At 37.7% G+C, this 13,765-nt stretch overlaps 1 protein-coding gene across 2 annotated transcripts; it reads right to left on the bottom strand.

The window, feature by feature from the left end:
- Positions 1 to 328: 328 nt before the first annotated feature.
- Positions 329 to 13,565, bottom strand: rangap1b (Ran GTPase activating protein 1b). Of its 2 annotated transcripts, none has more exons than XM_061967347.2 (16): positions 13,472 to 13,565; positions 13,021 to 13,137; positions 8,529 to 8,656; positions 8,367 to 8,426; positions 7,969 to 8,148; positions 7,701 to 7,835; positions 7,032 to 7,190; positions 6,837 to 6,950; positions 5,487 to 5,586; positions 5,296 to 5,380; positions 5,075 to 5,234; positions 3,980 to 4,063; positions 3,812 to 3,914; positions 3,620 to 3,708; positions 1,276 to 1,397; positions 329 to 1,186 (listed from the first exon to the last, which is right to left on the bottom strand). In XM_061967347.2, the coding sequence occupies exons 2-16, from the start codon at positions 13,130 to 13,132 to the stop codon at positions 1,102 to 1,104; spliced, it is 1,716 nt and encodes a 571-aa protein (XP_061823331.1). In that variant the 5' UTR covers positions 13,133 to 13,137; positions 13,472 to 13,565; the 3' UTR covers positions 329 to 1,101. The 2 variants fall into 2 exon arrangements, with proteins under 2 accessions (XP_061823331.1, XP_061823332.1); XM_061967348.2 differs by having other exon boundaries at positions 13,475 to 13,547.
- Between the last annotated feature and the right edge of the window lie 200 nt (positions 13,566 to 13,765).

Raw genomic sequence — 13,765 nt, forward strand, 5'->3', positions numbered from 1 at the left:
ATTCTGGAGAAACTTCCTCAATAAATATGGATAGGAGTGAGTAACAAAATTATAATTTGTGAACAGGTTGAAGCATGTCTAAAGTTGAGAGTGAAACGATGGACACCGCCATAGATATCTTGGATATATTAGCCGAAACCCAATTTTCAATTAGGAAGCAGATAAATGCTGCAATCGTCATTTGTAATAAGTGTTGTACGAAAGTAGTTTACTTGGGACAGTATTAAGCCACCAGGAGCCAAGTATGCAGTCTTCACAGTACTGTATGTGCATATAAGTGGGGAAGAGCGTGGTTTTAAACAGTCACACATATTTCACCGTTCAAGGAAAAATTATTTTTTATTCAGATTATAATAAAAAAGTAAAATAAATTGACAAAACTTGAGTTGTATTAAGAGTTTAGTACAAATAACATTCAAAAAACATTGTGACAATTATAAATGAAGGAAAATATGTTACTCTGAAAGCCAATACAAAACATTTGAGCCACTTCACCCTGAACGCTGTTCAGTTCTATGATGCTATAATGAGGTCATTCTGAAACTGAACATACAACATAAGTGCACAATTTTAATTAAGACTGGCGATAAAAGACATCAATATCATGTTGACAATGTTTTTCTTTCCAGTGAGTAACATTTCAAAATGATGCAGAAACAATGATACATTATTTAAGTGTTAAACGTTAACAAGAAAAACAGCAAACACCTTTACCATTTTGATAATATGCAGTCCATGTTCCCTGTATTAATATTACAATATAGATTAAAAGAGTGTATGTATGTGATGTATCCCTTAAAAACAACATGTCAAAGTAAGTGCACATTTGCAAACCAAAGCACAATCCTACAAAATCTGCCATTTTACTGTAAACTATCTTGACTTTTTCTTTCTCCACAAAAAACTGGAGGTTAATATGCAGATATGTATCATTATGATTACTGTGTACTCTCTATAAAAATAAAAATCTCTAGCATGAGTAAAAAAATATAAAAACATATACTGGACAGATTTGATACAATCAACAGTGGTTTCACAGGCTTCTATTGTGGAGGAATGAATCCCAGAATGTGTGTGCATATATTTTTCAGCAGCGGTCCATCAATGTTGGTCAAGGCACCTCTTTTCTAAGGCGGAGCTTAATCTCTCCATGCTACTGCTGCACAAATTGAGAGCGTTGCGGTTCCTGCACAGTTACACAGAAACACGAAGTATGAACACACTCACATAGATCCCAGTATTGCAATTCCATTCATTGGCGTTGGCGATTCCTACTTTGACAGGACAATGTGAAGCAGGTATGCGTGGTGCTGGGCAAAGTAGTCTTGCTGGACGGCATGTTCCAAACATAACAGTTGGCCTGCTACCAGTGGCACTTTTTTCGTCTTCCCTTCTCCCTGAAACACACAAAAATAAAAATGAGGAAAACTAATAAATGGGTGCTCACTGGGAATTTGGAAATTTCCATAATTTTTACATTCCTACTTGCCCACTCATGAGAAATGCACATTAGATCCCCCCATTCATTGGGGTTACATTTCAACATCACCCGTGAGTGACACATAAAAATACTCAGCACTAATGAATGATAAAGAAAGGTGATTGATAGAAAAGATGGAGTAACAATCTAGTCTTTAGCCTGGTTGTTAGGCTACTGCATCAACCATACACTGCTCTGCAGGCCGCTGAATGATCCCATCTCTCATCCTGAGGTGATGCAGGCATTCCTCCGAAGCCACGTCTACATAATCCACACTGCCTGCCTGTTGTAGTTCTAATAACAATTTATGATTATATTTAACTTGTGCTTACCTCGCTGTACGTTTTGAGGCCAAATTATAACAAAGTTGACTGTCGAAAGCTAGTGCTGCTGCAGCCACACAGGTAACGTCACATCATTGTGTACATTTATTTATGCTGTACATTTTATGCCTTGTTATTATGTACAATGGTACCTCAATTTACGAGCTGAATTACTTTGGTGACCAAGCTTGTAAAGTACTCATACCTCAAATCCGGAAAAAGCGCAATTTTAACATATAACATGCTTTTTAAAAAGAAAAAAAAAGCTTTTAGATAATAAATATTGCATGAAAACAATACAAAATAATATACTACTAACAGCTACCGTAGTCTTCTGAATTTATGTAATACCGTTCAGCATTTACCTCTGAGAGAATACTTTTTGTAAGTGTACTCTCGAGGCTGCTTATACGTCATGTAACCGTAGGCCCTTTTCCACCGCAGGAACTTTTTCAGGAACTTTCTCACTTACATCACCCGGGTAAATAAAATTCCCCCTGTGTTTCCATCAATAACTACCGGTACCCGGGTAGATTTAGTTCTTCAGGAACCTTTCGGAGTTCCTCCTAGCCAGGTGGGACTTTTCCAAGTGAACCTTTTCGGGGCGGGCTGTTCTGTCGAACGCTGATCGGCTGAACACAGTTGGCGGCATTCCTAAAACGTATTTTTCAAACACACGACGGCCATTTGAATATACGCGGCGACTTGTTTATTTCTTATGTATTTACTGAGAGGACTAATTTCTGACCGTTTATAAACATTTCAGTGCACTTTGTTTTAAATCATATCATTTTGTATTTGATTGCTTTGTATTTAATTTACTTACCTGTTAATAAAAAACTGTGACCTAATATTGTCTGTTTAGTTATATGGTATCAGTGTAGAAATACAGTAAACCACTCCTCCATACGTCATCAGCCTGATTTGTAAACTTAGCCTGAACTGTGAAATGCGGTGGAAACACAAACCACACACTTCTACAGGAAGTGTTTCAGTGTTTATAGCGTCACCCTTATTGTTAATTTTAAAGCCAAAGTACATCCATTCGCCCTCTTCTGGCTCCACCCCGTTTCCACTTGTAAGTGGTCTGTGTGTGTGTTGACACACATGCACCTCTACTCATATTACCAGCAATGTCACCACGGAGCGCCATCCAAAAAAAAAAGGGATTATTGGTATTTTTCATAGGCAGTACAGTACCTTTTTTAATAAATTAGTACTACAGTACTTTATTATTACCGGTATACGGTATAACCCTACTGTGTACCAAAGAAATGCTCGACCGTCCAGTTTGTTAAGTCAGGACTACACAGAACAAATTCAAACATCAAAAACAGCATCTGCAGCTTCTCAATATATTTATGGATAAATGTTCGTTGGTTTGTTTGTTTGTTTCTCTGCTTCAACCATCTACTTCTGCGTTGCGCTAACTATCTCACTTCCTTAGAGGGCAGGATTGAGTCGATCTCTGAGCGGTGCTCAAACGCACAGGTCAACGGTCAAATCAAAACTTCTTGTACAAACGAAGCAGCAACATGCAACAATATACTAACTCTTTTTTTGCGCAAACGCACAACCCTGTGACAAAGACTACTTAAACTAGTAGCGAGTTGGGCTTGTAACTCAAATCATGCTTTCAACTTAAAGCATTAAAAAAAAATCAGACAGCTATCTTGTATTGCAAACTACTCTAAAGTTGAGGTACAGCGGTACTTACAGTATATCAATTACAGACTTGGGGTGAATTAAATGCGTTTTCTGCAAGAAACGGCCTATTTTGATTATACCGGGAGAGAAAAAGTGTGTGATATTGTACCTGGAGGATTCCCATGAGGACCAGCAGGGTAGAGAGAAAGGTGTACGCCTGGAAGGCTGAACCAGAGAGAAGTTTTCTCAACAGCATGTCTGTGAGAAAGAGACATCTCTTTAGAAGACAGAATGGACAGGATGTTTCATCTTTCAACACATTGTGGGCCCACTGAGGGAAAAGGAGAGTCATCTTATTCACCACAAGTTTCCAGCACTGTGGTCTGGATGACAGGTTTCTCACTGTATAAAGAAGCCACTTTCAGAAGGACATCAGCTGCCTTATGTGGGTTCGTCATGTCCACCTGAGGAAGCAGTATAGTCATGTGTTTGTGGCGTGAAACTGTTTTAAAAAATTTTGAATTCACACCTCTGGCAGCAGATGTCTCGTCATTTCTCCTAGCTGAAGAAGCTTCTCAGCAGATGGGCAAGCAACGAAAGACAATACCTCATCCTGTGGTGCCGCAATCACAAAAAACATAGCAATTACCATTTTGTTTCTTGCAAACTTACTGTAAATGATCTAATTAAAGCACATAAGAAAATGGAAATGAAGACATATCTCTTTGACCAGATGGTCATTTAATAACACAGCAGCAACAAAACCAATGTTGTAATACCACTAAGGAGCAAACTGCTCAGTCAGTATTAATACTGCTAAGAAGTTAAAACAGAAAATGCATGAGTTTCACACCTGACTGGAGAGTCCCGATAGAACTTTTTCACCTACGATACCCAGCGTTTCAATTATTTTCTGTTACGTCCTCCCTCGGAAGAAGAAAACATTCCTGCCCCACGACTATAAATAGTATAATTGTCTATAAAACTGTTATATGTACACCTCTGCATAACACTGTGTCCTTATTAACAACAAAAACAATACTGATCAACCTACAATAAATAACTTTTGACATTTTTTTAAAGGCTGTAACAGAAATTATTTAAAGTGCATCAATTTGCCTGAAATTCCCCCCCAAATGAAGCCCTTATTTAAACTATGACATTTTTTTGACCATTTGATACTGAAAAATAAAATTAAATAAACTCAATAAATAATACATTCACATTGATCAGCCACATTTACTCAGAGCACAATATATAAAAGCAGTGCACAGCTTTTTGAAGCGGGGTTTATATTGATGGATTAAGCTGCTTGAGGCTTGCCACTCATGATATTCAAATAAAAACTGCATCAGGAGGTTGCCTAAGGCCACAGCTGTTAATGCCAATGTTTTTGACCCAAAGGTAATTAGAGACCCAGATTAAAGAAGACGAGGCGGTTAACCAGAAGCTTTAACGGAAAAATTTACAGGATACATTTAAAATATACTCTATATTTGTTATGCCTGACCTCTTGTGTGCTACACACACACACACACACAACAACAACAATATAAACGTATTGCTGAATTACTAAATACTTCTGGAGGTAGAGGGTAGAATGATTTTATAAGTGTCATCTTACTGGACAATGGCACTTGGAAGGACTGTCTTCTTTTGCCAGCAATCCATTTTCTTTTCCAAACTCCTCCCCATTGCAACAGTCGTCATTTGCCGCTGCCTCGCCCTCATCATTATCATCATCATCATCATCATCATCATCATCAGGTTCTCCCTCGTCATCACTAAAAAGAGCACAATGTATGAATCAGAACCACTCAGAGCATCGAGTTGCACAAATATTACCTGAGTGAAGCCAGCATTACTGCTTTGTCTTGGCTCTCCATGGCTTCCCTGAGACCCTCACAGCCATCCTCGCCCAAAAAGTTCCCTAGTATCACACAAGCATGCGCACACGCACAAGTAATTTTTAGTAAAAAAAAACAAAAACTGAAATCATCACCTTTGTTTGTTTGCTCAGCAGTTAATCCCAATACCGTTCAGATCCACTTTCTCCATGTAAGGTTTGTCCATGACGGCCTGAGCAACCACGAGCGCCGCCGCCTCTTTGATCTCTCCAAAGGACAGATTCAGCTCCTGCAAGTAGAGCAGCATAATATGAGACTACATTATTTTTCTCCCCAATTATTAGAAATTAGTTTCTGCCATGTGGAAATTGATAGAGATGATTACATAATGTATCCACTACGCTGTGAAGCAATGAAAGAAGAGGACTTTTGACATGGTAGTTTTTAGCAAAGTGTTCAACGAGTTCAGGTCCTTGTATGCTGCCCCAAGGGCTGCAGTAGAAATCGGAATACAGTACAGTAGATCCGGGCCATTCGCAGAGTTTAATGCCCAAAACTGTAAATAATGGACACATTCATAAAAAGTCGCTAAAAGGCATATGTTTTGATACTGATGACCAACAGTATACTCTTATTAAACACATTAAATTCAGTTTCATACTAGCCGTTTTAGACACACAGTATTGTACAAAACATGCAGTTACACAAAATCCCATCTTGACTAAAGTACTGTATCTTTCTGCTGGAAAATGTTAAGTGATTTGACTCGTGGGACAGCACGTTTGCTAGATTCATGGTTGCACCAGTTTTCTCCCTACTTTGTATTTAATCTACCATATGGAAACAACTAATTATTAACAATTTAAATTTGAGAAAATAAATATGCGCTCTGCAGGAGTGCGAATGCTGAATTGCAAATAGGCGGGGCTCTACTGTAGGGCGCACCATTTTGAGTTGTTTAGTTCATTGCTATAATATGAAAGAAAAATATAAAAGAATAATATGAGAGCAGATGTTTTACCTTAGACAGGTCTATTAATTTGATCAACCCTTCAACTTTGCATCAAAAATGCCATTAATTTGTACATATTATATAGTGATAATTGTCCAAACTGACATGTCAGGTACTTTCATTTTATTTACACACAATGAAGTAAAACTGTAGCGGTAAATTCTGTGTAGGAAATGTGGTAATTTCTATTTATTATATATATATATATATATATATATATATATATATATATATATATATATATATATATATATGTGTGTGTATATATATATATATATATATATATATATATATATATATATATATATATATATATATATATATATATATATACACACACACAGACACACACACAGGAAAATGTGTAGGAAATGTGGTAATTTCTATTTATTATATATATATATATATATATATATATATATATATATATATATATATATATATATACACACACACACACACACACACACACACACACACACACACACACAGGAAAAAAATTATAGAGGCTTGAGTTTGGGTAGCACCTTGAGGATTGGCAAGCCCTCTCTTAGGACTGCTGCGAGGGCAATCGCTCCTTCACAGCGGACCAAGCAGTCACCAAAGTTGATCACCTGGACATTCCTCAGATGCCCCAGAGCCTGAAGGAGGAATAAGAGTAAAAACAACTATTAACCACAACCTATGTTGATGGAAAGTGTGTTGGAGTAAAGAGGCCTGACCTGTGCCATAGCCAGTGTTCCTCTCTTTGTGAAGGTGTTGTCGTTGAGGTTGAGCACCCGCAGGTCTGGGTTGTGTCGCATGGCAGAAGCTAAAGCGATGACGCCTGCATAGTTGATGCCGTTCTGGGGCATGTGGACCTCCTCCAGACTTCCCATCAACTGAGGTATGGATTTTTTTTAAAGATACCAAAACAAAATGTATAATTGACAGTACCTTTCTATGATTCGAGATAACCACAATGTATTTAACTGGACATCTGGATTTTCTCAGATTTTATTGAAAATATCAGATTATTAAGAAGTGTTTGTCATATTTTGTCCACCTCATGTAATGCTAGAGTGTATAATTAAAACTAGTGTGTTAAATTGTATGTTTGCATGTCATGAAGTAGCTAGTGAGTCCATCAAACAAACAAGTACAAATTGATTATTTCAATAACAGGTTATATACGTATATTTCAGACGTTATTTAACTGTAAGTAGGAGTACCATGCAATATTACATCTTCTAAATTTGACCAATGTTTTAACTGTACTTAATGCCTTGAATATCAATTCAACTACTAATAAATCAGATGTACATCTCTAAAATTGTGTTTTTGTGCTAAAAGTTTGGTTACTTATTAACTGCACCTAACATTGATGAAGTAGTAAGTTAACCTCTTTTTACCTGAAAGGCCTTGGCCAGGGCACTGGCTCCTTCATTTTCTAAACGATTTCTTCCAGCAACAAATATTCTCAATTTGAGCGCAGATCCAGCAGTTACTGAGGATCTGTGGCACTCCATCAGTGCTTCTGCCAGAATCTGCAGAAACCACACAGCATCTGCATCATCGCCATGCATTAACACAGCTTAGTGTGGAATTGTTTTACAGTGTTTTTTAATAAAGTTGGACAATTTTCTTCTTTTTAAAAAGGAAGAGATGCCAAGAGCTCACCTTTCCTCCTCCGATTCCCATCCCACAATTGTTGAGTCTTAGCTCTTTCAAGGTGTGGCAGGTAGGACTTTTAAGAAGCTGTTGAATGCCCCGCACGCCATCTGGTCCAAACGCATTATCACTCAAGTCCAGCACAGTCAGACGGGCCCCTGCCATCATTATTCCACTGCTAAGTGATTCCTGATAAACCCATGAATTATAAACATACGATACATTTTATTTTATTTTTTTTACCAATTAATTACCTAAATGGTTCATTCAAGCGTAAATTTAAGGATTCACAATATGCACTGAAAGAAGCCTCATACAGAGTTACTATCAATCTATACATACAGTATTAGATACAGTATATAATCACAATAAATGTAATTTAGTGGATGAATAGATGAACTTCTCACTAGGGCTTTTGGGATTTCAAAGCGTAGTCTTCCAGTAAAAAGGTCGCTCCAATAACAACTCTGAAAGACAGTCATTGAAAAACACAATCATTTACAGATAAGATCATAATATTGAGGTTGGTTGTCTAAAGTTTCTGCAAGTGACTTTAAGAAAGGGTATACCTGAAGCCTATGTTTGCTTTCCAGTGCCTGGGCGATGGCTACGGCTGCCTCAACGCCCAAAGTGTTTCCCTCCAAGCGCAAGGCTCTCAAATCTTGACACTGTTCTATCTCCTGCACCAGCTCTTCCACTGTAGGGACACATATGGTCAAGAAGAACATAGACTGGGTGATAGATGTTTGCCTATTACGCACTGCTCATAAAAAGTTAGCGATATTGGTCTTTCAGGTAAAGTTTTAGAATGAACCTACAATGTACCTTTGCAGGTCAACTTAATTTGAAATTCTATTTTGAATGTCCTTCGGTACTTTTCACACAACTTATCTTCCTGTCGCGAGTGAAAGGTACTTAAAGAGAGAAGGGGAGTGTTATTGCAGCTGGAACCAATGGATACTTTACAACAGTCAGCACAATTTGGTTTTTTGGGAGGCGCTCATCTGGCTGATGCAGCGTGCACTAGTGTCTCAACACAGGAGCGTTATGCAGGTTTCACGGACTGAAGTTGAAAATGAAAACAGTGAAGTACAACCAGATGCCTGGAAAACAGCGAAGCTCGAAGTGTATTCAAGGGTTAAAAATGTGTGAATGTTGTCTAGTCTCTTGGTTACTCTCCGGGAGTGAAGGACACTGATGTGATCCCCCCAACCACCAATATTTTCAGGATCTACCGGGAAAGTCCCAAAGATCGACTCTTCAATCACGGTTGACATGTTGGCAACCCCTGCTCTAAGCTCAGTGTTCACTTCTTCCTGTTTGAAGCGAGGTACTGTTAATTAAAGGGGACCTATTCTGCAAAACCAACTTTTCTTATTAATTGATATCTGATTCTGTGTATTTAGGGTCTGCATAAGTCCCAAAAATGTTAAATCAAACCATTGGGCATGGCGGACATATTGATAAAACAATAATGCCCTTTGATCTTCCTCCAAGTGAGCTGTTTGGAATTTGCCCAATTTGTGACGTTTTTCTCATTGTCAGCGAATATCTCTAGATATGGTAAAGTTTTACCCAAAGAGCTTTGCCATTGTAGTCCGACATTGTAGTCACTTTAACAAGAAAGTGTTTTAAAGGTAAAAAAAAAAAAATCATATTACCGCTTTAAGTAGGCGTAAAACGTAATGAAACAAACAGTTGGGGAATGTTTGGCTGATCAGTTCAATTATGTTTTTCTATTCAATTGTATAAACTGCATCTTTACTTTTCACAAACATAAACATCTTCAAATAGACATTAACATTAATTCAACATACTGTATTTAACAGATAAACGTGCCGTAAACAAGAGATTGTTCCAGAATTACAGTAGTTCCAGCAGCACACAGGGTAGAAGATTTTTGCCTGTGTGCGCAACAATATACTGTGTGCTCCGTGCTAAGTCAGATAGTTCACATAGTTGTACATAAACACAGACAAGATTACAGTAACAACAGTTTTTAGGTAACCCAGGTAGTTCGGCACCCTACCTTGATCTAATTCTGCACAGGGACGCAAACCCTGGCCGTCTGCATAAAAGGCGAGTGTACTGATCACTGAGCTAAAAGCCTGGGCTGGCGATAACCAGCTACAATGGGTAGCTTCTGTTACATTTAGTGAATTTTACATAATTTGTTATGTCTCCCTGCATGCAGCAGTGTGCCATGGAAGTGACAATGAAAAATGTAATGAATTTGACAGGTGAATATTGCACAATAAAAAGTACCTTTAGGACCAGTTTAATTTAAAAAACAATTGTATACAAGACGGTAGCGTGTCTAGGGGGAGGCGCTAGGCCACCCCAAGGTGCCACCCCCCTCAGAGGCAACACAATTTAAAGCAATGTTTTTAAAAATGTGGTACTATCTAGTGGCACACTAAAGAATTGCTTAATTTGGGTCTCCAAACTATAGCTGCAGATCATCACAAGTTTATTTTCAAAACATGAGAATCTACTAATAAATCCGCTACCCAACAGCCGAAAATCATAGTTTATTATTAATCACATTTATTAGACATACATCAGTTGCACATACTCAGTATATAGGTACTAAATTGGACAACCTTTCTAACTCATGGCCCAATTAATCAAAACCCAACACAGAACGTTAAAATATGTGATACAAGAACACACAACTTTCCCAATGAACTATGTGGACTATATAAAATGTTTAATTGTACCATACACAATTAAAAAAATACCCATTTAACCCATTTACTATAGGCCTGATGGGTAATATTCAAAACACTCACCACATTTCCACATGTTTGCCTCATTATAGTTGCTTGAGGGACTTCGATAGCAAATTGATGGATGGCTAGATATTTCTGATTGATTACAAAACTTTAAGGAGTTCAGAGAAGTAAAAGGTAGGAATGGTTCACATAATCTTAATGTTCAATGTTTTATACTTCATACTGTAGCAGTCCTGGCATCAGTAAGCTGTGCCCGCCCTGGGCTGGAGGCTGTTTATCTTTTTTTTAATTTACAACGGAGCAGGTAAAAAAAAAAAAAGGATGATAAGTCATCAAAACAAAGGCATGTTGACTGAGACGATAACACAATTACCTGACATGTTTAAATATAAGCATGGAAGGAAAATGTTGACAGAAACAAAATCCAATAATATTAAATTTTGTCGAAGGGTGGGACAAGTTCGGAATATATCCAATCACAGCTCTTTAATGGTGTACCTTGAAAGAGGGGTCGGGGTTAGTTATGAACGAGAGCCAATCAGATGCTTTTAGTTGAGAGATAAGGAAGTCACCGCCAAAACCAAAATGTATGGCTTTATCTTGTTCCACATCGTATGTAGTACACCTGAGAGAAAGTGAACAGGACTTTTTAAAATGTCATTGCCATGATGCCGTCAGCAGGCAAGTTATCGATCGTGACATCTGTAAGTCAAATCTTTTATTTGCTGCTATCGGTGTTGCGCCAAAAAATTGATTCCCGCCGCTGGAATGCCTATACTGCTTTCGGGCTTTGTCTGTCCACAACTGATTACTACATGTAGGACAAACACTTACTTACATTTGTGGTTATCGTAAGGATATGTGTTTGAAATTATTCAAGTCTTTATCACATCCGATAAATAACAGAGTTTGCCATTTCTATGGTAATAATGAGATCGTAAAGGACTGTTATTGATCCAATGTTGATGTGCTAAAACCTCTTGTTTAGAAGCTACATACAGTATTAACTGTTCTTTAAACATGCACATAATACATTTTAATCAAGTGTTTGGATGTATTCCTTTAGGAGAGTTGCATTGGATAATTAAGTACATACTGTTCTGTTTACGTGTTAAAGTACCCTTTATACCCATATGAGAGTTATATATATGATAATAAAGTACATACTGTACTGTTTGTGTTGAAATACCCTTTAAAAAGCTCAAATCAACCCCCACACGACATCTTAGTGATATTGACACATCTCATCTGTACATATCCTTAGGGTATTCTATTGATGTATGTAAATATCAATTTATTAGTTTAAATCCCTTTTTGGCAACCAAGAATTCATTGATTTAATGAATACTTCCAAACACTTCAATATTTACTATACGCATGGACAAAGAACAGTTAATATTAAATGTAGCTTCTAAGGAAGAAAGAGGTTTTAGCACATAAATAGTGGATCTACAACAATCCTTTACAACTAATAGCATAGAAACGGCCAACTCTTTCATTTTTCGGACACGATAAAGACTTTAATAATTTCAAACACATATCTCATGGCAGACATTCTTTATTGATTAATGATGTCCAATGATGAGCAGCCAGGTTCCAGACATCCGTGGTCCTTCACTAAATGTAAATAATTTTAGTTGCAATATATTTATTGTGTTTGAAGAGTTTGCCTGCCAACACAAGAACAGGCGCATTCAACCGTTTTAAACATGATTTCAGTCCCATGCATATTTTGTTATTCAACCGTAATTCTAGTTCTACTCAGTCCAGATCATTCATTTGTTGTGCAAATACTCTTAAAGGAACACGGTGTAATAGGTTAAATTATTGTGTTGAATAAAAGGTTACGTTGTTACAATTTTACTTCAATGAAGAGGAATTTTGACATACTGCATTTGTATTTTGCGCCAACTGTTGCAAGTTGTCTGAAGTACTGTAATAGCTCAATGCTTTGCAATATTGTATAATATCAGCAATTGTCTTACGAAAAGATTCACTCCATACTTGGTGGTGACAACCATGGTAAACTACTCTAGTAGCTACAGCTGCTACTGGGGTAGACTGACTGTTTTATGGGTGCTACATCTTTAAAAAAAAGTCTGGACAGGCCACTGATACAAGATCTATAAGTCCTAGGGGTTCCCTGCTCCATCTCTACTTTAGTTTGGGGGTCCTAGGCCTGGACAGCATTGAAGACCCCATGGTTTAGTCAATGTTCAAACTAAGAACCCCTTTGAAAGTTACTTGTGCATCTAAGGTCCATCCTTATAATTCACCCTAAAGCTAAATATCCACAAGTGTTTGTGAGTAGTGTCGTAGAACAAACCTGATTCTGCGTTGTCCAGCTTCAGCCCTAAGCCTTTAAAGCTCAACTCTCCATCCCCAACATGGGTGTTGGAGAGAGAATCAACCAGCTCGGCAATGTCATCTGAAGCCATGATGTCTACAAGTCATTCCAAACACGGTGTTAGGTCATCATAGGTAAGTTTCCAACAGGTTAAGCATGTAAACAATCCGCTAAAGCGATGTCTAAAATTAGTAAAATGACGTTTTACAAACGTACAAGTGATGAAACCGTAGACGTCTTTACGTAAGAATAAAAAAAGAAGTCCGCGGTTAGCTCAATCGAAGCTAGCAGGTGCTACTCTCACTTATCAATAGTCGCTCTATTAAAGCATAAACGAGATCAGACTTCCCAGCCCGGCGAATTGGTAACATTGTCACCAGTCTAGTCACAGTTAGAAGATAAATGACTGCCAACAAGAAACAAACTTTACCACCAGGAGAAATTTCCAAGGAAATAATAGCGAATCCACGCTGTTCCGTCTCAAACCGCGCCGGTTGCGGAGGCTTGTGACGTCATGTTTTCCGGGTTCTTTCTTGAGCAACACGTTACGTCATGCATATAAATGTTCTGCTTCATGATGCACTGACGCTATCTGCTGCTCAGACACCAAACTGCAACGATTGACTTCTCATACTCGTACTATATATGTTTACAGTATTTAAACTGATTAACTGATCTTTAATTTGGTGCACATACTAGATCACGACATTAAAAAGTTAATCAT

The sequence above is a fragment of the Nerophis lumbriciformis genome, linkage group LG11 (genome assembly GCF_033978685.3).
Source record: "Nerophis lumbriciformis linkage group LG11, RoL_Nlum_v2.1, whole genome shotgun sequence".
NCBI lineage: Eukaryota > Metazoa > Chordata > Actinopteri > Syngnathiformes > Syngnathidae > Nerophis > Nerophis lumbriciformis.

Excerpts from the sequence above, each read along its gene's own strand:
- rangap1b (XM_061967347.2), bottom strand. The coding sequence starts at position 13,132 with ATGGCTTCAGATGACATTGCCGAGCTGGTTGATTCTCTCTCCAACACC. Across the intron at positions 5,235-5,295 it reads GTAATGCTGGCTTCACTCAG|TGATGACGAGGGAGAACCTG; the intron begins GTAATATTTGTG and ends TGCTCTTTTTAG. Across the intron at positions 1,187-1,275 it reads CTTCACATTGTCCTGTCAAA|GAACCGCAACGCTCTCAATT; the intron begins GTAGGAATCGCC and ends GTAACTGTGCAG.